Genomic DNA, 24,945 nt, shown 5'->3' with positions numbered 1-24,945 from the left:
CAAAGTGAAATTTTGGTAAAATTTGGCTCAACGTTTCAGTCTGAATTGGTGGCTTCAACTCCTGCTCCCATATCCAAAATTATGTGAGCATCACAGAAAAATGAAGTTTAGTGGAACCCTTCGTCGAACTTATGTATATTGTATCGAATGCAAAAGAGGCCACAGAGGAACAAAAAGCATCCGTTGCTGAATAACATGAAAATAAAAGGACTTACCAGTTGCTACATTAAAATAAATTGTTTTGGTATATTGTACAAAGACAAAAGTTAACAGCATATCAATCACCCTCTTGTGCTTCAATCTTCTACCTTCGCTGTGAAAGACAGACATAAAAAGAGCAACGAAAATATTTCTAGTGGCTAGTTCCGGAAACCAAGTGACAGAACAAAGGGTCATGATTCATTAATATCATTTAGAATTAGGCAATCCAGCCTCTATTCCCTGATATCTTGTAATCGGATCTGCCATCATCCTGCAACTGGTAACTTGGAATGATCCAATTCCTTTTCCTTGCAGAGCTTCAATACATGATTCAAGATTTGGAAATATCAAGGATGATAAGGATTGGAAGTCAATGTCCTGCATTGCCTGCTTTAAAAGCAATGCTAGACTACATATACAAATTCATTTCTTAAATAGTATGATGCCTCTTGACGAGAACTGAAGAAGAAAAAAAATAACCTGACCTTTGTTTAAAGCAGTCAATATCATACTATTCGAGGTTTAGCAATAGCCCATCCAAAGCGTCCTATCAACTTTCTTCCCTCGACGGCCTTTCGCACCCTTTCTGACTTCAATGCAATCTCCATTTTTTGAAAGTTGTATTACACTCTGAGAAACACCTCAAGATTGAAGAATAATGATTATGAAGTAGTAAAGGAGTTTAAACTGTAACATAACTATAAGCAAAAGCTTTAAGATAACGTTTTCTTTCTGTTTCAAAGGGGAAGGTTCTGTCTCAGCCCCCATCATCTTTGGAGACTTTGAAGTAATTGCTCTGCACTGAGATATAATTTTACAATTCTATTGATTAGTTGCTGTGCCTAGTAGCCAGTTCTACATTCTGAAAACCAAGACCAGGAATGTGATATGTGTGAGTTGAAGAGATTAACTTACCAAATATTTGATATCTGAAATGTGGCACGAGATATAACTTTTGATTCCTCTCCAGTATGCTTCTCACACCATTCTCCTGGAAAACAAAACCAATAAGATCAAATTATCCAGTGATGTCATCGATAATTTCTAAGTGAAGAGAACAATACCTTAAATTAACATCTCTTTTACAAATGCAGGTGGTTGCATATCTATTTTATATACGACAAAAGATTACAGGATCATGACAAACCAAAAACGAATTCTAAAAATCAAACTATGTAAAAACAAGGAGAAGTGTTACTTGTGTGTCTGTTGCAGTTCAACTGCATAAGAAATCTTGATACGAGAGTTCTTTTGCCTCTCTGCTGTTCCCTTTTTATAACAATTTTCCAACACAGGACATGAAATGATCTTCAAATATAGTGTTCAAGGACAGTGGTCATCCGGAAGTGTCTCTAATTTGGGGCAGAATCCAATTGTTAATGAATGAAGACTTGGCATGATTACATAATGATGCCCTCTTCATCGATTTATATTTCGACTCTTTCCATACTTTCATTTTCTGAAAAACAAGTCAATTCAATTTAGAAAAAGCAACAAATGGTTTCCCACGACTTTGATCTGTTCCCAAAAATTCATTCCCCACCTTTTACAAGTTCTTCATCCTTCTTGTAATCAGTGACTCAAGGGCTGCCAATTCTCCCAAAGGAGGCAATTGCACTAAGTTCATGCACCAATCTAATGCCATAGACTGCAACTTAGATAACAACATTATTCTCAGGCGAGAAATCCTGTTACCTCTATGGTAAAAAATGTTTAAGGTCTCAAGATTTTGAGGCAACTGTAAGCCCTCAAGACGGTCTTCATTATCCTTATTCTTCCTCCCTTTTTATCATTATTATCGAAACTTATACACACAGCAAGGAGATTTTCCATCTCCGAAAGTTCTGCTTTGCAAATCTCATCCTAATTCACATTTCCCAGCATTTTTTTATCGTAAGAGATCCCTAGAAGATGGATCAGGCTTTTTAGACATTCAAGTTTACTAGCTTTTATCATCAGTTCCACCACCGACAATGAATTCACTTAGTGTCCAAAATCTAACTGCATCTTTCAATTCCCTTTGGCATGTAGCTAAGTGGAGTCCCAACATTTTCTCCATGCCTCAGCTTGATCAACTTCCCCATCCCTTGAGGCAAATTTCTGAGACTGCTACGCCAACTGAGCTCCAAGGTTTGTAAATTATACAACTTGCACAACATCTCAGGCAATCTTTTATCTTTTTGTTGTTAGACTAGTTAAGGTACCTTAAATGTATTAATCCTTTTATTCCTCTGGGAACCACTTCAATCACTTTACACCAAACACTATCATGGTTACTCAAATCCAGTGTCCTCAGACACGTCAACTGATCAAACACCTCAGACAGAACTATGCCCTTGATGAAATACCCTTCACGCTCAACCACAAGGCTCCGCGGTTTCTTTTGAGTGTAAACTAAAATAGGAAAGAGGTCATCACTTTCAAACATTATCATTAAATTCTGAATTTTTTCATGAGAAGACTCTTAAGTGACACTTGTAATCAGAATCCTTGACCTCTGCATTCAAACTATCACTTTCTGTAAGACACTGAGCAAAATCATGCACTATGGAGTGCATCTGGCACCTTATTATTTTACCATCAAACTCATTTCTTTGAAAATCTGGGAATAAAGAGCATGAGGCTAAGTTTCTAAAGTACTTTTCTCCTCTTAACTCCATATCTTCCCTTCCCTCCAGCTTAAGATAACCCTGAGCCATCCATAACTTGACCAATCAATCTGTCTCTATCTCATAGTTTTTGGGAAAGAAGGCACGTGTTTAAATAGTGATGATATTGAGATTAACTCATTTATAATTTGTATATTCTTAATTAATAGTTGCCAATTTCTCACTTTAATGTTGTTCAAGAGAAATTCATTTCGAGAGAGAATTAAGAGTTGATCTGCGGCCACCTCTACAAAATCTTCCACGTAATGTCAAAAATACTTTTCCCTTTTTTTTCCCCCTAAAAAAGACTCTTTTCATTTGTAAAACTTTTATTTTGTGTAACTTTCTCACAGTTAATTTTTTTTTACAGTATTATTTTATTTAAATCTTGATATCTCTATTATTCTATTCAAGCTTTCTTTCTCAATAAAAAAAAAAACTTCCTAAAAATAAAAAATGATTAATATAAAAAAAAGATCAATATTTTAAGTTTGTGCAAGAATCAATTATATAGATTGAGAAGAGAGAAAAAAATATAATATATTGTACAAATAAAATAAATTTAAGTGAGAGACTAAAAATATAAGTAGTATCAATTTTATTTATATTTATCCTTATATGTAATTATAATAAAATAAGAATTTAATGAAATTAAAAAAAAAATGCTAATAGTCCAACTCGAAAATTAATTTTTGGTCTACTAAACTTCATCCCAAATTTTTTATAACAAAAATTTCACCATCACGGCTATGCCACCTGACACAACTTAAAAGTAAATTTTAACTCCCAAGTATAAGAGTGTTTTGTTGTATTATAACTCGGTGAGTCCGAGGTCGATCCACAGAGAAAAGATTTAATTAGTTTATTTTATTTTATCTAAAAATTGAAATTAAAACTTGAATATAAACAACTTAATTTAAATGAAACTATGGAATTGAACTAGTTAGGGTTATGGATCCACTCTTAGAAATAAATAAAACTTACTAAATTCTTTTTGCCAATTTGTTTTAGATTTATTACCCAAAATATTAATTATACAAATTATTATTATTTTCCCTTTAATTTTATGATGGATTAAGTATTTATTGTGCCAAAATTTAATTTGTCTTCAATAAGTCAAAATACCATTTCACCATGCCTTATATTAAGATCTTAAGAATTTATTGTGCCAAATTCATTTGTTTGTCTACAATAAATCAAATTTTCAAAATATAAAACATGTATAAAATTAAATAGAAAATAATTTAATTTATAAAATTAAAAATAGAATTTGATTAAATCATATTTATTTCCTAAGAGTTTCACCTTCCCCTAATTAATATTATTTAGTTAAGCATAATTAAAATAAAAAGTAGTAAAATTGAATTACTTATAATTAAAAGGAATAAAAACAACTAAAATTGGAAATAAAACTAATTTTATTAATGATAATAATTATACAAAATATTAAAAACACACCTGAAAATCAAGATTACAAGGAGATGGAGAGAATTTGAGAAGAAGAGAGTTGTAGAGAGATCATTAAAACATAAAAATGAGGCTCTATTTATAGAAAAAATAAATTCATAATCTAGTGCTTTGCGGTCCATCATAGGCTTCATGCATGTGCTCCTCACAACCCTTAGATCAAGATCCAATGGCTGGTCAAACTTCAAAAGTCAACATCACACATGGCATCATTTGACTCGTCCGATTTGCCCAAAGAACGGTTGAGATTTGGCGGGTTAATGGGTGGATCGGGTCGACCCAAATACAAAGATTCGGATCCTCCAACTTGCTTCACCAACCATTGCCACGTGGCACAATCATGGCCATTGAATCATGAACGGTTGAGATTTGGTCAAGATTGCCAGCTATCCCATGCACTCATATCTATTGTAAGCTCATTTCATCATCCAATCAGTGCTCGGTTAACAAGAAAAGTCAACTTTTTTTATACAAGCCCAATTTTAATCCGATCTTGACTGATCTTAAGGTTTTCGGACCTCCGGAATCCAAATTTGACCTCCGTTTATCTGTTTGGAGCCTTGAAGTACGTGAAATTAATATTTTTCCTAATAAACACATAAAAATACACATAATTAAATATATTGAAAACATAATTAATAATTCATAATATATTACATAAACACAAATATAAATTATAACATAAGCATAAAATAACATATTATCGCTTGATAATTAAACAATTTTTAATACTAATCACACCCTCCAACCAGCTTATTGCTAGCCCTCTAGTAATTAAAGCGTTATATTAAGATTTATAAAATTCACATGCAAGTTAATAGTTGTTCATCTATCCTCTAAATTACCAAATAAATGAACTCTCCCTAATTCCTTTACCACATTGATGTTCACTCATTATCCAGAATATCATCAAACCTTCTTTTGTGCTCAAGTAATTAACACAATACTTATGGGGCTTCATTAAAAGAAAAACAACATTTTCGTTCTAAAATTCATTAGAAATTATATCTTAAGGCAATAGATTATTCACACATATTTTTTTTTTTATATATTACATTTCTAACCCGTGTAGCGAGCTTTAGGTCAGTAACTCCCAGACCAGTTGACCTTAGGGCACTAGGTGTTGAAGCACCCCTACGGACTTAATTACTCGGGTTTCTAATAAACAAACAATATATCTATTACCCATGTAGCGAGCTTTAGGCCAGTGACTCCCAGACCAGTTGACCTTAGGGCACTAGGTGTTGAAACACCCCTACGGACGTAATTACTCGGGTTCTAGATATAGAAAAATTAAAAATAATTTTTTTTTCTACTTTTTTTTTGTTTTTTTTTTGTTTTTTGTTTTTTTGGAAATATACACTTTCTACTACCTTAGATACTATTCCTAATAAATCAAAAGAACTAAATGCTGTAAAATTTTAACTTACAACCCACTAGTATGTGTCATAGTGTGTGTGTGAAGAAGGATTCAATAATACATGTTAAATGAGTAAACAATTAAATAACTTAATAACTAAGTGGAGAGTTCACAAATTCGAGTAATTCAAAGAAAAGGGAACAAAAATAATTTACTATGAATCTCAAAATCAAAATATAATACAACAAGACTATTAGGATGCGTCTCAAAAGTCGTGACTCTTTACACGGCCATCCTAGACAAAAAATAATTTTTTTTTTGTTTTTTTTTTGTTTTTTAACAAAGAAAAGAAAAGAGAAAAGAGAAAAACAACACACATATTTAAAACATACGTCAATTATCCCCACCCCACAATCTAATCTAAACATTATCTTAACATTTTATAATTTTACAGATATGCAAAAAGAAAAAAATAAATAAAAATAAAAGAGAATAATAAAAGAAGAAGAAGAGGAGATCTCACCTGAACTTGATGCAGAAGCTTAAAAGCAGATAACAAAGATGAAGAAAAAGTCAAAATTTTTTTTTTTTAACAACACCCTTAAGATTAAGAAGATGCGTTTCTAGAGAGACTACATTCTCTATATCCTGCCATCTTCGACTCAAATTTGTCCTAAGTTAGTCTTTACAGAAAAAAAATATTTTTTGTTTTTTGTTTTTTTTTTTTTGTAAAGACATTATCAGGACTAAGACATTCCACAATTATCAACTATTCCCTCCCCCCAACCTAAAAAAGACATTGTCCTCAATGTTTTAAAAAGAAAGAGAAAGAGTTTAGAAGACATCACATAAACACTACAACAGAAAATATTTACAGACGGAGAGTTAAATCTAAATTGCACTTCTTATCACTGCTACTGTTACCGCTACCATCATCAGTCGACCAATTCAGTGCAAAAGTCTTTGGATCAGGCTCTGGTGTATAACCTTGTAAAAGATCAAGTAACTCATTAGCAGTAGAAGCACAGATAAAGAGTTTTTTTACAGAATATGGAACAAAATGATTCTTTATTTCATGGTTAATAAAAGTTAGCAAGCCGTCATAAAAATTATTAACATTTAACAAACCGATGGGTTTTTGATGAATGTTCAAGTGGGCCCAAGATGCAAATGTAATTAGTGCCTCAAAAGTTGCAAGATCTCCTGGCAAGAAAATAAAAGCATCAGCATGATTCATCATTTCAGATATTCTCTCTTGCATACTTGATACCACTAATTCTTCTCCAATTGGTGGGCCAGACAAGCACACTAGCGGTTTCATGGGTTTTGGGATAATGCCGAGTACTTGACTTCCTCTGGTAAAAACAGCTTCTGAGACAAGTCTTGATAACCCTCGTTCACCTCCTCCATATACAAGATGCAGTTTCCTCTCTGCTATGACACGATCAAGATCTACAGCTGCCTGAACGAACTCTTTGTACTTTCCATAGTGAAACCCAGAAAGCACACAAATGTTTTTGAATTGTTTACTCGAAGATGATGCCATTGGACTAATTTTTCAAAAACAAGTTGTGAGTGTTTGAAAAACGAGCTCATATTTAAAGATCTTGGTGAAATAAATAATGAGAAACAGCTGTAAATGGGTTGGCATATTTGTCAAATGATGAGTAAAGCTCGTGGCTCAATAATTCAAAAACAAACAGTAAAAAGAAAGTAATGATTAGAAAAAGCAAACAGTAAAAGAAACCAAATAATTATTAAATACAAAATCACATCGCTAAATGCAATAATGCAAATGATAAAGTAACAGTAAAGTAAAATAACAGTAAAGTGAAAGGATATTTACTGGTAGTTGTGATTGTGGCTCACATCTTCCTCTGGTTTTACGTCCAGTAACGGCTTGAACGCCCTCTATGGGTCGAGGATCGGCTTCCTATCCAGTTTTCTTATAAACTGGCAAACAGGGTCTTTTTGAGTCAGATTCCCAAGACTAAACTGTGCACTTTGTTTTTGGAATAGTATCCACAAATTATAAATCTCACGTTGCACAAATCCGCTTCGATGCGTTTCAAGAGATCGTAAGATATCATCCAACGATTCTTTACTCATGCCATCTTTAACGAATTTAATTTTATCTTCACGAGTATCAGAAACCATTACTAAAGATTTACAATCCGGTCGTTTGCAACCAAGTCTTACACAGTTATGACATTTTGAGCCAAGTCGTTTAGCTCTCCTTTTCTTAGCAAACGTACTTTTACCAAAACCAGGCATGTAAGAAACAAATTGACCAGAAAACTCACCTGCTAATCGGACCTTTGCTTCAATTAACCAACGAATGTCAGAAGGAATGCCATTGATCATTAACAAACGCAGTCGTTCACAACGAGCTTTGTAAATTTTCCTGAGGGCATTCTGAGGGAGAGAGGGAAAATGCTTATGGAGTTTATGTTGTATTTCTTCCATGTTTGATTTTGGGGTTTCAGTTATTGTGGGAAACTGAAGATACCGACTTAAGAAGTCACGGAGTACCGTTATCCGCCATTTATACGGGAAAATAAATCAAAACACACCAAAATCAAATCTGCAAAATCAAATCAAGCGTGAAAGCGAGCAAAAAGAAGCACACAATATAAAAGGAAAATGAACTTACATTCGTCCTCTCATTGAGTTAACCTCAAGCTCCATTTGGAATTCATATATGCCACTCTCTACTGTTCTGAGTTGTCCCTCTAGATCCTCAACATAGGACACGAATTCTAGTGGTTGCAGATCCCAAAGTGGATGTGATTTACAGCTTTGTATCAGGCCTCTTAAGTGAAATTTTATACGTCGAAATCTTTTAAGATGTGCGAACAGGTATTTTCTCATTGAGGTGCTCATGATGTAAAATGAAAATTGATGAGAGAATGTACAACTGTCAAACAAACACGCTTACACAAGAAAAACAATGTTAAAAAAACTATGTACAGTGCATCAATCTAAAGAAAAAAAATCAAACAATGAAACGGTAAAATAATAGTAAAACAAAAAAAAATCATTAAAGACTTAATCAAGAACTGGTGGGTCATCCAAATTAATTTCGGTGTCCTCGTCACGTGGGTGATGTTCCAGATATGGTTTTAATCTTTGACCATTAACTTTAAATGTGACACCGTTATTTGGATTCTCAATTTCTATGGCCCCATGTGAATATACATTTTTTACAACAAATGGGCCACTCCATTTTGACTTTAACTTCCCTGGAAATAAATGAAGACGAGAATTATAAAGCAACACTTTTTGACCAATTTCAAATGTTTTTCGAAAATTCTTTTATCATGAAATGCTTTTGTTCTTGCCTTAATAATTCTTGAATTTTCATATGCATCATTCCTTAATTCCTCAAGTTCATTCAATTGCAATTTTCGCACATTACCAGCATCATCCAAATTTGAATTAAAAGCTTTAATAGCCCAAAATGATTTATGTTCAAGTTCAACAGGTAAATGACAAGGTTTACCATAAACTAACCGATAGGGTGACATTCCTAATGACGTTTTAAATGAAGTACGGTAAGCCCAAAGTGCATCATTAAGTCTAAGAGACCAATCTTTTCGGTTTGGGTTAACCGTTTTTTCCAAAATTTGTTTTATCTCCTTATTTGCTAATTCAACTTGACCATTTGTTTGAGGATGATAAGGGGTAGCAATTTTATGTGTAATTCCATATTTCTTTATTAAAGACTCAAATGACTTATTACAAAAATGCTTACCTCCATCACTGATAATGGCTCGAGGGATTCCAAATCGACTTAAAATGTTTTCTCTTAAAAATTTAACCACAGTTTTACTATCATTATTTCGACAAGAAATTGCTTCAATCCATTTTGAGACATAATCCACTGCAACTAATATATACACAAATCCAAAAGATGATGGAAATGGACCCATGAAATCAATTCCCCAACAGTCAAATATTTCAATTTCAAGTATGGGATTTAAGGGCATCATGTTTCTTTTTGTAATTGATCCCAATTTTTGACATTTTTCACAACTTTTGCAGAATTCATATGTGTCTTTAAACATGGTAGGCCAATAAAATCCACACTGTAAAATTTTAGCAGTAGTTTTTCTTGAAGAAAAGTGACCACCACATGCTTCAGAATGACAAAAATTAATGACACTACTTACCTCATTATCAGGAATACATCGCCGAAAAATTTGATCTGGGCAATATTTGAACAAATAAGGGTCATCCCAATAAAATTTCTTTACTTCAACAAAAAATTTCTTCTTCTCTTGAGCATTCCATTGCAAAGGCATTTTACCTGTAATAAGGAAATTAACAATGTTAGCATACCATGGCATTGAAGTAACAGAAAATAAAAATTCATCCGGGAAAGAATCATTTATGGGTGTTATATCATTGCAGATTTCGGATGTGAGTCTTGATAGATGATCAGCAACAACATTTTCAGCACCCTTTTTATCTTTGATGGTAAGGTCAAATTCTTGCAGTAACAAAATCCAACGAATTAGTCTCGGTTTGGCATCCTGTTTACTCATCAAATATCTCACAGCAGCGTGGTCAGTAAACACAACAGATTTAGAGCCAAGCAAATATGAACGAAATTTGTTTAATGCAAATACCACAGCAAGTAATTCTTTTTCAGTTGTAGAATAATTCATTTGAGCACTATCCAAAGTCTTACTCGCATAATAAATCACAAAAGGCTTACCATCCATTCTTTGTCCTAAAACAGCACCAATAGCAAAATCACTTGCATCACACATTAATTCAAATGGCAAAGACCAATCAGGAGATTGCATAATAGGTGCAGATGTTAAAAGACAAATTATTTTTTCAAAAGATTTTTGGCAATCATCATTCCATTCAAACGGTGCATCTTTTAATAAGAGGTTACAAAGTGGTTTAGATATGGCACTAAAGTTTTTTATAAACCTCTTATAAAATCCTGCATGTCCTAAAAAGGATCGCACATCTCTAACTGTTTTTGGTTGTGGCAATTTAGATATGACTTCAATTTTTGCTTTGTCAACTTCAATTCCTTTAATAGAAACAACATGACCCAAAACAATTCCAGAAGTAACCATGTAGTGACATTTTTCCCAATTCAACACGAGTTCTTTTTCAATACATCTTTTTAAAACTTTCTCCAAATTATCAAGGCAATCATCAAAAGAATTCCCAAACACAGTCAAATCATCCATAAAGACCTCTAAACAATGTTCAACTATATCACAAAAAATGCTTAACATACATCTTTGAAATGTTGCAGGAGCATTACAAAGCCCGAATGGCATTCTTTTAAATGCAAATGTTCCAAAAGGACATGTGAATGTGGTCTTTTCTTGGTCCTCAAGTGCTATAGGAATTTGATAATAACCTGAATATCCATCTAAAAAACAGTAGTAGGGATGTCCTGCTACTCTTTCTAAGATTTGGTCAAGAAATGGTAATGGAAAATGATCTTTTCTAGTGGCTTCATTTAATTTTCTATAATCAATGCACATGCGCCAACTAGATGTAATTCGTGTTGGAATTAATTCACCTTTTTCATTTTTAACAACAGTGATTCCAGATTTTTTAGGCACTACTTGTGTAGGACTTACCCACTTACTATCGGAAATAGGGTAGATAATTCCCACATCAAGCAATTTAAGGACTTCTGTTTTGACTACCTCTTTCATGTGTGGGTTTAATCTTCTTTGAGGTTGTTGACATGTTTTAGCATTTTCTTCCAAATTAATTCTATGCGTGCAGATTAAGGGATTAATGCCTTTAATATCATTTAAAGTCCATCCTATTGCATTTTTATGCTTTTTAAGAACAGTAAGTAACTTACCTTCTTGGTCGCTTGTTAAAGTAGAAGAAATCACAACAGGATAAGTTTGTTCTTCTCCAAGAAAAGCATACTTCAATCCTTCAGGCAAAGGTTTCAATTCCATTTTAGGTGCTTCTTGTTGTTCTGTCTTTTCAATACTTCCAAGCTCTTCAAATTTTGGCTCGTCTTCATAATTTTGCGAAGTCTGCACAGAATCAAGCAACGAATTTATATTAGAAATATCAAGTTCAAGTTGCTTATTTGACTCAATTGAATTAACTAAACAAACATTAGAAAGTTCAGAAAAATCCCCTTTTTGAATATTTTCCTCGATACAAGATTCAAATAATTCCTTTTGTTCATCAGTATCATCTTCAATCTCATTTTCTTCATTAGGTTGCCTGCACATGTTGAAAACATTCAATTCCAAAGTCATATTCCCAAAAGATAAATTCATTAAACCATTCCTACAATTAATCAAAGCATTAGCAGTTGCTAAAAATGGTCGACCTAAAATTACAGGAATTGGTTTATAATTATTCACAACAGGTTCAATTTCCAAGACAATAAAATCCACAGGATAAATGAATTTATCAACTTGTACTAAAACATCTTCCACTATTCCTTTTGGTACTTTAACTGATCTATCGGCAAGCAAAAGTGTAGTTGAAGTTGATTTTAACTCACCAAGATTAAGTTGAAGATAAACTGAATATGGAAGTAAATTAACACTAGCACCAAGATCTAATAAAGCATGCTCAATTCTGTGGTTACCAATAATACAAGAAATGGTAGGACAACCAGGATCTTTATATTTCAACTTATTATTAGTAGACAGAATTGTACTTACCTGTTCGGCCATGAAAGCACTCTTTCTTACCTTCAATTTCCTCTTAACAGTGCACAAGTCCTTTAAAAATTTGGCATATGAAGGAACCTGCTTGATTGCATCTAATAGAGGAATGTTAACTTTCACTTGCTTAAAGATTTCATAAATTTCAGAAGAGTGGTTTGATTTCTTTGGTTTATTCAATGCATGCGGAAATGGTGGTTCAGGTGGAACACTAGTTATTTCTTCACTAGGTGTAAGTTCATTTAGTCCTTCCCTACCCTTTGAATTTTCATAATTTTCATAAGGTTCAGGCATAGGCCTATCAACAACCTTACCACTACGAAGAGTTATAACTGACTTGACTTGGTCTGTGGGTGGATTTTGTTGAATTTTAGGATTTGGTTGTGGCTGGGCTGAAAATTTTCCTTTTTCTTGAATGGTGAGTGCAGAAGCAAGTTTAGCAAGAGTATCTTTCAAATCAGAAAAAGTTTGTGCATTTTGATTGTTAATAACATCTTGCTTTCTGATGAATGAATGCATTGTGTCTTCCAGATTTTTCCAGGGTGGTGGAACATATGGTGCATAAGGCTGAGGATTTTGAAAATTTTGTGGAGGTGGTGCTTGTGAAGATTGTGCATTATTGTTATTCCTCCAACTGAAATTTGGATGATTTCTCCAACCAGGATTATAAGTCTGTGAATATGGGTTTGGTTTATTGAAAGTGTTAATGACATTAGCTTGATCATTTAGACATTCTTTAAGTGCAGGCAAAGTGGGACACTCTTGAGTGAAATGATCATTTGAATTACATATGCTACATGCAATTTCTTGAACAGATTTTACTTGATCACTCTTTTTATGCTCCAAAGCTTCAACTTTTCTAACTAGGGATGCAAATTTTGCTTGTAAATCATGATCTTCCCTAAGGTTATGGATTCCTCCACTAGATGGAGATGATTGTTGCTTATTTGTCAATTCAAAAGTTCCAACAGTATCCCAATGTTGTGCATTTTCAGCTAATTGGTCAAGGTAATCTAGTGCATCTTCAGGATTTTTATCCCTAAATTCACCATTACACATCATTTCAACAACCTGTCTACTTTGGGGTATTAAGCCCTCGTAGAAATAAGTGACCAATCGCCAAGTTTCAAAACCATGATGTGGGCATATGTTAAGCAACTCTTTAAACCTATCCCAACATTGGTATAATGTTTCTCCATTTTTTTGAGTGAAAGAAGTGATTTGCCTTTTAAAAGAATTTGTTCTATGAGGTGGAAAGAATTTTTTCAAAAACTGTTCTTGCATGTTATTCCAAGTTCTTACTGATCCAGATCTAAGGTTTTGTAGCCAAGTTTTAGCTTTATCTTTTAATGAAAAAGGAAAAAGCTTTAATCTAATTATGTTCATGCTACAATTTTGGTCCGTGTATGTATTACAAACTTCCTCAAAATCTCTTAGATGCAAGTATGGATTCTCAGATTCTAAACCATGAAATGTTGGTAAAAGCTGGATAATACCTGGTTTAAAGTTGAATCGAGATGCTTCTGGAGGAAATACTATACACGACGGTGCTCCGGTTCTGGTTGGATTCATGTAGTCTCTCAGAGTCCTTGGTTGATTCTGATCATGCCCATGTTGAGATTGGTTGTCTCCCTGATCAATTTGAGGATTAAGTTCGCCCAAAACGTTTTCGCCTTCATTCTCATCCATGATTGGTGGTGGAGATTGAGATCTACGAATTAACCTGCCACTTGAAGATCGAGACCAACGTCTCATGCAAGGGTTATGTTATAAAGATAATATTTACACAAATTGATAACAAAATAAAATAAAAAATAAATAAGCAAATAATATAGGTATACAAAAAAAAATTAAATAACAATTTTGGTGGTTGAACCCACCAATTAACAATAAATTAAGTATAAAATAAATGCAAAAAAAAAAAGAAAAAGAGGAAAAAAAATGGTGGTTGAACCCACCAACAAAGTAAAAAAAAAATAAATAAATAACTGCAAAGTAAAAAAAATGGTGGTTGAACCCACCAATTAAAAAAATAAAAAATGCAAAATTAAATAAATACTGAAAATTAAATAACTGAAAATAAAAGTTAAGAGTTAGTAGTTAGTTTGGTGGTTAAACCCACCAATAAAGCAAAAATAAATAAATACGAAATAAAATAAATGCAGAAAATAAAAGTTAAGAGTTAGTAATTAGAGTTAGTAGTTAAAGTTAGTTTGGTCCAAAATAAGTCCAAAGTATGTCCAAAATATGTCCAAAGTATGTCCAAAGTATGTCCAAGTCTTGATTATTTTGAGAATTTCGTCTAAGGATTTTATTACAAATTATTTTTAATTTTATAGTCAAACTGTAATTTTTAGAAGTTTAGAATAGCAATTTGGGATGAAAGTGAAACGACTGAAAGATGTTGGGGTCCGAGTGTAATTACCAGAAGATTGGGCTAGAAACGGGAATTGTTGGGGTGAAACGAGAAATATGAAAGATATGGGGACACAAGAGAATTTAAGAAAAGGAAAAGGGGGTAAACGAAATTTTACATATAAGAGAAAAATAAAAACGGAAAAACAAACCAAATAAAAAAAACTTTTCCCCGGCAACGGCGCCAAAAACTTGACACAACTTAAAAGTAAATTTTAACTCCCAAGTATAAGAGTGTCTTGTTGTATTATAACTCGGTGAGTCCGAGGTCGATCCACAGAGAAAAGATTTAATTAGTTTATTTTATTTTATCTAAAAATTGAAATTAAAACTTGAATATAAACAACTTAATTTAAATGAAACTATGGAATTGAACTAGTTAGGGTTATGGATCCACTCTTAGAAATAAATAAAACTTACTAAATTCTTTTTGCCAATTTGTTTTAGATTTATTACCCAAAATATTAATTATACAAATTATTATTATTTTCCCTTTAATTTTATGATGGATTAAGTATTTATTGTGCCAAAATTTAATTTGTCTTCAATAAGTCAAAATACCATTTCACCATGCCTTATATTAAGATCTTAAGAATTTATTGTGCCAAATTCATTTGTTTGTCTACAATAAATCAAATTTTCAAAATATAAAACATGTATAAAATTAAATAGAAAATAATTTAATTTATAAAATTAAAAATAGAATTTGATTAAATCATATTTATTTCCTAAGAGTTTCACCTTCCCCTAATTAATATTATTTAGTTAAGCATAATTAAAATAAAAAGTAGTAAAATTGAATTACTTATAATTAAAAGGAATAAAAACAACTAAAATTGGAAATAAAACTAATTTTATTAATGATAATAATTATACAAAATATTAAAAACACACCTGAAAATCAAGATTACAAGGAGATGGAGAGAATTTGAGAAGAAGAGAGTTGTAGAGAGATCATTAAAACATAAAAATGAGGCTCTATTTATAGAAAAAATAAATTCATAATCTAGTGCTTTGCGGTCCATCATAGGCTTCATGCATGTGCTCCTCACAACCCTTAGATCAAGATCCAATGGCTGGTCAAACTTCAAAAGTCAACATCACACATGGCATCATTTGACTCGTCCGATTTGCCCAAAGAACGGTTGAGATTTGGCGGGTTAATGGGTGGATCGGGTCGACCCAAATACAAAGATTCGGATCCTCCAACTTGCTTCACCAACCATTGCCACGTGGCACAATCATGGCCATTGAATCATGAACGGTTGAGATTTGGTCAAGATTGCCAGCTATCCCATGCACTCATATCTATTGTAAGCTCATTTCATCATCCAATCAGTGCTCGGTTAACAAGAAAAGTCAACTTTTTTTATACAAGCCCAATTTTAATCCGATCTTGACTGATCTTAAGGTTTTCGGACCTCCGGAATCCAAATTTGACCTCCGTTTATCTGTTTGGAGCCTTGAAGTACGTGAAATTAATATTTTTCCTAATAAACACATAAAAATACACATAATTAAATATATTGAAAACATAATTAATAATTCATAATATATTACATAAACACAAATATAAATTATAACATAAGCATAAAATAACATATTATCGCTTGATAATTAAACAATTTTTAATACTAATCACCACCTCTGACTATTATTACCTATGGATTACCTCGTTCGTATAATCAAATATATGGTTCACTTCAGTTGGATGATGAAACTAAAACGATAATAGACAAGTATCATTTGATTTGAAAAGTGTCTTAAATTTTATCAAAATCTCAACTTTTATTTCTCATTTCACAAGGATCGATCAACATACGTGTCTTTTTAAACTGCGGCATCATAATAATCAATACATATCAAACGAAGTGGTCTTAGAACAATACCCAAATGTCATTCCAATACAAAATTAACGTCTTGGCAGAGTTCCACGATGCACGCACTTGGATTTGGATGCTAATTAATTGCTGTAAATTGACTAACATCCAAGCACACGCGTGTGGTCAAGGTTTTTTCTTTAGCCATAATTAATTTCCTTTAAAAGGAGCGAATAAGATGGATGAATTGTGTCCACCAAAGCCAAACGAGTTGGACATCGCCACTTTTATGTGCAAACGTTCCTTCATGGGGCCAACCAGTCCTTTTGCGTCCTGAATCGGCAGAGACGTCTTGTGAAAAAGCAGGAACCTTTTTAAACAAGATCTCCTATCTTACATGCATGATATATTCTCTTTATATAAATAGTATATAAATTCCATGCATACATTATTTATATGAGAAAAATGTATTTTATATATACGTAAGATAGAGATTATTTTTTAAAAATATTTCCATTTTAAATTCAAGAAGCATACCACATGTTTGTCAGGATTTTCCAGATTTAGGTTTGGATGTATCCATCCAGTTTGTATTGCCTGCAGGAAAAAGAAAAAAACCCCATTCAAAAAACAATCATGATATGTCCCCAAACTTAACAACTTAACACTTTGTTAAGTGTTAAGTGATTTTTAAATAATTTGTGTCTTTTTTTGGGTTGGCCGCCTTCTTTCTATATCCTATTGAAAACCATGAAATTTTACAGGAAACATATACGGGATTCTCTCGCGAGAATGACTACCGCATAACACTCCCAACCCGACTTTTACTGAAAAGCCTCATGTTTTCAAATTTTTTCTTTATCTGCCCCCTAAGTTTTCATTTCTGACCCAACAGTGATATTGTATTATGTAAAACTTGAAGCAAGCAACCAAAAAAAAGTTAAAACTGTAATGAAAAGCTTTATTAAGTTTTCAATAGATAGTGGAGGATATTGTACCAATAGGGCCTCCATATTGTAGATATACCCTCTGTCAATGCGTAAGGCTTCAATGATTGTGGCCAGCACTCTAGGATGAGCAGGCTTATATTAACTATTCAAGTGATCTACACAGTTACGCCATGTATGCAGGGAAGAAAGCAGAAGCTATTCACCTTGATTGTGGCAACAGCTTCAGCAGCACCTGAAGCTCCAAGTAGGTGGCCAATCAAGGATTTTGTAGAGTTCATTCTTAGCTGCGACATGTTGGAATCAGATGAAGTATAATAGCAACTAAACAAGTATATAATAATTCTAAATTATAAGCAGCAATGTGCTTCAGTTTTTACCTCAGGATTCTTTCCAAAACAACGGATTACAGATTGATATTCTCTCAGATCACCTAGTCTCGTTGATGGAGCATGTGCATTAATGTAGTTCACATCTTCCCTGGCAACCCCAGCTTGAGCTAAAGCCTTCTTCATGCAAGATACCATGCCCACCCCTGATTTCAAAAACATATATATTACTCCAGCAGAAATAAACTCAAATAGATGTGGATAGATGTGGATAGTGGGAATTTTAGAAAGCCTATGTACTAACCCTCAGGATGAGGTGCAGTTATGTGATAAGCATCACAAGTTAAGCTTCCACCCAGAATCTCTGCGTAAATATTCGTCCCTCTTTTCTGTCAAATTATTTGAGTGTAGATACATGAGTGCATGAGTGGGAAATAATGCCCTATAGTTAATCATAAAAAGTGATGATTCTGCTAGTTATTAACCTTAGCATGTTCCAGCTCTTCTAAAAGCAAAACCCCAGCTCCTTCTCCCATAACAAATCCATCGCGATCCTGCTCGTTGTGCAATCAAAATATTTATTGCCAAATCGTTTATTATAATAGAAAGTTGTTCAACAAGAAGAGAGGGAAGAGTTGAAATGATTACAGCGTCCCATGGGCGTGCAGCTTTGGTTGGATCACTATTTCTTTGCGAAAGGGCATTGCATGCGATAAGACCGGCTATGCCTGATATTCCGATAAATAGTCAGTAAAAAAAAAAATTGATGATATTGTTGGATTTTTTAATCCAATATTGTTGGATTTTTTAGTTTAATATTGTTAAATTCTTAATCCAACGTTCGTTATTTCTTTGCGAACGAGCATTGCATGCGATAAGATTGGTTATGCCTGAGATCAATAAAACAAAACTCATGATATTATTGGATTTTTTAATCCAATATTGTTGGATCCTTTATTCAACATTGGACTTATATATGAATAATTATGTATTGTGAACTGTCATATAAGATTAAACCCAATTAAAGGTGATCTATTAAAGTTTTTGGTATTATAGGCTTTAATGTATCTAATAGAGTGTGAACTTTTAATGTGTAGAGATTCAATATTCTAATTATATGATGGGCAGAATTAGGAATACCTAATGACAATAGAAAAAAGTTGTCTATATAAGAGATTATAATCCCCAATTCACACATATCTTTTTATTCTCTATTGACATCCCATCATCAGAGAGAGCAGTGAAAAACTTAAAAGGATTTTCTAGAAGAACGTGTAGATCTAGAAGGCTAACCACACAAACAATTCAACGTTATGAATTCAGGTACGCTTCTGTATAATTTATTATAGATTTTTGGTGATACAATATAAATATTCCTAGGATATGGTAATGGTTTTCATCAAAAAAAATTCTTATCTTAACAGATATATTTTTGAACTACTCTAAAATGCAACGGCTTTGTTAACTGTATCTGATGGGATAATCATCCCATCTGAACCACCACAGAGCATAATGTCCTGCAAAATTTTCAACAAATATGAAGCATGTTGTATATAAATCAAACTAAGACTTCTCTAATGTAACATCTCAAGGGATGTTCTTAGCTTTAATTAATGTCAGCTTGAGATGAAGGCAAGTTGCTTACAGTGTCACCTTTGATCATGTGACTAGCTGCATTCAGTATGCTGTAGTTGCTCGATGCACAAGCTGTACTGATTGAGTAACTTGGACCTGTCCATCCCTGCACATAATTGGAAGCATGTCAATTTCAAATCAGTATAAGATTGCTTAAATGTTTTTTTTTTTTTTTCAACATGCCACAAAGCTATCTTATGAGCTTACCAAATCCATTGCTAAGACAGCTGAAGCCATATTGGTTAATGAATAAGGTATGTAAAAGGGACTCATCTTCTTATACGAAACTTTTATTGCTTCAAATCCATCATTAAGAACCTGTTCAAAAGCCAGAAAATCATTAAAACATGCTAGTAAGGCTACATGCTCTTGTTTATAAGCAAACCATAATACTTGCCACTCCTAATTGACTTTTGTTTTCAAAGCTCAAAGCTCACTTACACGCAAGCCTCCCATGGCAGAGCCAATTATAACCCCACATCTACTTTTATCCAACTCTCCGCTAACTTGTTCAGTAATTCCAGCATCTACCAAGGCTTTTTTGCCAGCGACGAGAGCATAAATCAAGTATTTGTCTGCTTTCTTCGCAATTTTTGGTGAGATCCATCCATCTGTTGAGAGAGATTTGATTTCTGCAGCAATTCTCTGTTAAAGATTTGAGAATAGTATCATCCAATAGCTTTGTACACAAACTCAGTTATGATAATGAAATTTACACAATATTTATACATACAGTGGGAAATTCTGAACAATCAAAGCCCTGTATATCACTTATCCCAGTAACCCCTTCAAGAAGGCTGGTGTGAAACAAATGTGCATCGTCACCAAGTGGCGTTACAGCACCTAACCCAGTCACAACAATTCTCCTTTCTCCAGTTTCTTTCTTCTTTGTTATGACGAGCTCCTTTTCAGATTGTGCAGCAGACACCGCCATTGTTTTTCCTACAAGCATAACAAAATAATCCCAGTAAGAAATTGGGCTGATGAGAAGAATAACATGACCGCATGGGATAAAATTTCCTTACTCGAAAAACCATTCCGAATACAGAAAGTACTCCCAATGTTGCATCTTGATGTGAGTTTCTTGTGTCTCTTCGGAGATTTCAACATAGAGGATTTTAAAGGATGGTAATTTCCATAATTAGCTGCAGGGCTTGTACAAAGAGGAGATGCTAAAGAAGCAGTTTCCATTTTAGGAAAACGACAACAAAACAAAAGCAAATAGGTCAGGGGGGGAGAGAGAGAGAGAGAGGTGCCTCGAAATGATCACCAGATGAAATGATATGATCAGAGTAGAGCTCACATAGATAATGGTAATAATCATTAAAGCTGAAGTAAGTTTATTATTGTATTATTGCGAGCCACAGACTGTATATTAATTAATTGAGCTTATCATCAGTCATATTCTTTACGACACGTTTTTAGCAATCCCCACTGACATTACTGTAAACAAATTTTCTTATATTGATATAGCAGAAATTAAGATGGCTCATGCATAATTATAGAAGTAATTACGTTGTTGAAATACTGGTGCTTGAGTGGACAACTAGTCATTTCCTGTTGAAAATTGAACTTCCAACTTTTGTGGAATAATTTCTAAATTACTCATATAGAATTTTACGCATGTTATAATTAAATAATTTTTAGGTGCGAACATCCACATATTATACACTTAATGCTTTAAAATATTGTAATAGATTTTGATAATATAATATTATAAAATCCTTTTACAACACCGACGTTAATATTCATATTTTGATAAGCAAGTTTACACTAAAGAATAACTCTAATACAATTATATAATTTAGACACTCAAATTATAAATACAGTGTGATAAAAAATTATTAGAAGACAAAGACGGAGAAATCAATATTAAATCTAAATTTCTAACGATTTCTCCAATGACCATAGGCACCAGGTGCACTCAGGCTCATTCGAACGGTGCCCGAGTGAAGTTAGTAACGTCGAAGTAATTGTGAGTAACTTGCAATACAATAAAGGATTTTTTAATATTTTAATATTTCTATTTTCTTGTGAAAACTTTGTAACGCAAATTTTTTTTTTTAATCGAAGCAGCATTCTTAATGGGAAATTTATAAAAATAGCCAAAAAAATTAGGCACTTTTCAACCTTAACCCCTCAAACTTTTTTCTATCATAACTAGCCAAACACCCTATTTTTGGACTACATTACCCTCATCATTTTCATCAAATTTACAAAGGCATGCCACTATTCCCTTTTCAATTCCAGCACTTCCACCACTTTTCTCTTTTCAACTTAACAAACTTCATCACTCAACAAACTCCATTACTCTCAATAAATTAGCAAATTTCATCAAACAAGCATTACATAATTGAAGATATAATTATTAATTGGAGAGCTTCTTAAGGTTAGTTTATACTCTTACCATAATCTAAACTTTTAATCTATTGATTTTATCATTTGAGTTAGAAATTGAAGTGAGTTTTTATTGCAAATGTTGTTATTTTTCATTAACAAAACAATGTGACTTGTTAAAGTAGTTAGTTTGAGTTGAGAAATGAAAATCAATAATTGAAACCCCTGAAAAATCGAGTAAAACAGAAGCCCAGAACAAGTGAGACAGGCACCTGTCTCACATAAATCTGCTGGTTTTATGTGAGACAGGCACCTGTCCCACTTGCCTATCTCACCAAAATATGTGCACCGGCATCCTCAACAGGACTCGTGGGGTCAGGATCCACCTCGTTTGGCCCTGTAATGGATGGCGCGTTGATTGAAGGCTAGTGCTGCACCAAGTAAAACAGAAAACAGTAAATACCAAAAAAACAAACATATAAATGACTTTGCTTCCGGTTTTCAATGATACTGTAGAGGATACCTACATTACGGACCCAACTTGGCAAATATGGCACGTAATCCTTGACACTCTTCCAATAATTTGTGGCTCTCTCCTTTGCATCCGGTTTGAGAGTTTGGAAAATAGTGCCATCCTGTCGTAAAGATTACCAAATTTCCAATTAGTATAACGATATATTATGTAACAGTTATATACAGACATACATATAAATGGCTTCCATCGTACGATCCGAGGACCCTTCCTCCTAATTTTCACCACCCACTCTAATGGTAGTTCTTCAATCGCTTCAAAAATCCATGCCTTCAACAAGGAAAGATATGAAGTAAAAAACGTGTCATTAAATATTTATTATAACAAAACTAAGTTATAAAAAAAATTCTTCACTCACATGCACTGCAGACGTAAAGCCGTAAAAATTATATTTCTCAATTCTATGCAAAGGATTTTCTGCGCTTGCCCTCTTAAATTTATTGGCTTTGCCGTTAAATGTATTATCAATGCCCTTATATATTGTTTCCCATGACAAACGACCCCACGGAATACTTCGAAAGTGATTTATGTCATCTACCTCATTAAGCAAATTGAAATTGATTTGACAATGATCCTTTCTTCTGTGTAGTACTCTATCAGCAAAGTAAAACATGGCGATTTTTAGCGCATCGGTGTCATCCATAGTCTTGAAGTCTAAGTTTATAAATCTTTCCTCGAACTGGCCAAGATTTAAATCACGATTCCTGCCGCCAAAGTACTTATTAAGTAACCTATGCATTGTTTTATGCTTCGTCAGGAACACATTTTTGCCATAGCAAAGTCCAGTTATTAGGCACCACTCTCCAATCGATAGCCGTATCAAATGGTCGCCAACTTGAAACCATAACTCATCTTTGCCTTTTCCATCGCCATGGGACACTTGCCGAAGCAAAATATTGTGCACAATTACGCCACTGAACGGATAGCTCCGACACTGTAGGAAATGCCCAAATATATTGTCTTTGAACAGTTTCAGTTATTGCCTTGTTAATTTTTCCCGGATGGCATTAACAACGACATCTAACTTGCACATACTCATGATACGCCCGGGAAAGTGATCAACATAAGGTGTCTTCATCATTCCCGGTTCTTTCATCGGTCCGGGTGGGTTATGCAATGCTATTTTTGATTTGCCCATTTATCTGGTACAAGTAAAAAGTATTACATGTTAATAAATTATGAACAAAAGAAAAAAAAAATAAAGGCAACACCACGCACTGCCTCTTGGTGCGACAGGCGGGCGTGGGATGCGCGAACTGCGCGCGCGAGTTGCTGCGCGCAGGCTGGCACGCTGCACGCAGCTCGTCTGCGCACACACTGCGCGCATCTCGCGTGCGACAGGTGCTGCGTTGCGCGCGAGATGCCCAAGCCAAGCGCATCTCGCGTGCGACAGGCGCAGCGTCGCACTCGAGATGCGCGCAACGTTGCACGCAGCGTGCGCGCATCTCACCCACATGCATCTACAACACCACACCACCAACAACCGCCATTAAACACCACACCACCAACAACAACGACATTCCAAACAACAACGACAACCCAAACAACAACAACAACAACCCAAACAACAACAACAACAACAACAACATCAACAACAACAAGAATGGCAATAACAACTCACCTAGGGTTTTCAATTTTAGCCGCCGTGGGTTGAAATGCTGCTGATCTACGCCGCCGCCGCCGACGATCTATACAACTTCCGGTGATGAGATTTTGGTGAGAGGGGGAGGAATTTGCTTGAGGGAAACGTGAGAATGAGGAGGGCAATTTCGTCCATAATTTGGTGATTTGGCTAATGTTGATAGAAAAAAATTTGAGGGGTTAAAGTTGAAAAATGGCTAATTTTTTTGGCTATTGTTGTAAATTTCCCATTGTTAATTAGATAATAATAAAAAAATCTAATCAATCAAAACAATCCGCCGAAACGATTTAATTATATAATTGATCCATTCTGCACAAGCTTCAAATTTTCAAATCCTCAACGGCCATATTTACTTTTGTTTTTGGTCGAAAATTTCCTTTTATTCTGGCAATTCGATTTCAAAAAGCGAAAGCAAGTTGTTACGGTTTTTACCTTAAAAGGTTTCTGCGGAAGAAAAATATGAATAAATAAAACCACAAGAAAGCAATAGAGTAGCGGATCAATGGCAGCTCCTGAGTCTGAGCAAGTAATATTCATCGAAGAAGGAGATGATGAATACAGCACCGAAAGTGGAGGGTCCGACCTGGGTTATGATTCGGATTTAGACCCGAGTTACAACCCTCTTGAGGACACCCATGCCACCTTCTCAAAGCTCTCAATTGGGAAAAAGTCCAAGTCTCGGTTAGATTTTTATTTCAACGATATTTAAATAAAGATTTTTTTTTCCTTTGTAGCTTGGCCTTGTTCTAATAATAGATTTTCTTTTCTTTTTTTAATTTTTTTTTTCATGTCTAGTATTGGCAAAGATTTGGATGTGGGTGTTGATGAAATTGAAGAAAAAGTAATCCAGAATATCATTGAAGGTATATTTATTTATTTGTTGCTAGTAAAAATCAGAACTTTTGTAATGGGTAAGGATATTGCTTTAACAA

At 33.8% G+C, this 24,945-nt stretch overlaps 2 protein-coding genes and 1 non-coding gene across 10 annotated transcripts in view; 2 read left to right on the top strand and 1 right to left on the bottom strand.

Moving 5' to 3' along the window:
• Positions 1-13,485: 13,485 nt before the first annotated feature.
• LOC112499409 (small nucleolar RNA R71) lies at positions 13,486-13,594 on the top strand. Its single transcript, XR_003067019.2, has one exon. It is a non-coding gene; the product is annotated as a small nucleolar RNA R71 (small nucleolar RNA).
• Positions 13,595-16,524: 2,930 nt separating this feature from the next.
• Positions 16,525-20,828, bottom strand: LOC102613499 (3-oxoacyl-[acyl-carrier-protein] synthase II, chloroplastic-like). 2 transcript variants are annotated; one of them, XM_052444535.1, is made up of 13 exons: positions 20,528-20,828; positions 20,236-20,444; positions 19,944-20,147; positions 19,710-19,820; positions 19,513-19,608; positions 19,344-19,384; positions 18,516-18,600; positions 18,353-18,421; positions 18,172-18,256; positions 17,919-18,073; positions 17,745-17,825; positions 17,129-17,188; positions 16,525-16,924 (listed from the first exon to the last, which is right to left on the bottom strand). In XM_052444535.1, exons 1-13 carry the CDS (start codon positions 20,691-20,693, stop codon positions 16,802-16,804), a joined length of 1,485 nt encoding a protein of 494 aa, XP_052300495.1. In that variant the 5' UTR covers positions 20,694-20,828; the 3' UTR covers positions 16,525-16,801. The 2 variants fall into 2 exon arrangements, with proteins under 2 accessions (XP_052300495.1, XP_052300494.1); XM_052444534.1 differs by lacking the exon at positions 19,344-19,384 and having other exon boundaries at positions 16,526-16,924; positions 18,516-18,595; positions 19,521-19,608; positions 20,528-20,826.
• A 3,418-nt stretch (positions 20,829-24,246) lies between these two features.
• The window catches only part of LOC102611411 (zinc finger CCCH domain-containing protein 62-like), a 116,978-nt gene continuing 116,279 nt past the window's right edge, over positions 24,247-24,945 (top strand). For 6 of the 7 annotated variants that reach the window (XM_052444542.1, XM_052444540.1, XM_052444544.1 and 3 more), the window contains exons 1-2: positions 24,247-24,694; positions 24,809-24,876. In XM_052444542.1, coding sequence (XP_052300502.1) covers positions 24,516-24,694; positions 24,809-24,876 — 247 coding nt within the window. In that variant the 5' untranslated portion in view covers positions 24,247-24,515. The remainder of the gene's footprint in view (positions 24,695-24,808; positions 24,877-24,945) is intronic. The other variant, XM_052444539.1, reaches the window with a different exon arrangement.

Source organism: Citrus sinensis, chromosome 7, assembly GCF_022201045.2.
Source record: "Citrus sinensis cultivar Valencia sweet orange chromosome 7, DVS_A1.0, whole genome shotgun sequence".
NCBI lineage: Eukaryota > Viridiplantae > Streptophyta > Magnoliopsida > Sapindales > Rutaceae > Citrus > Citrus sinensis.
This window is presented reverse-complemented; position numbering and strand designations above follow the sequence as displayed.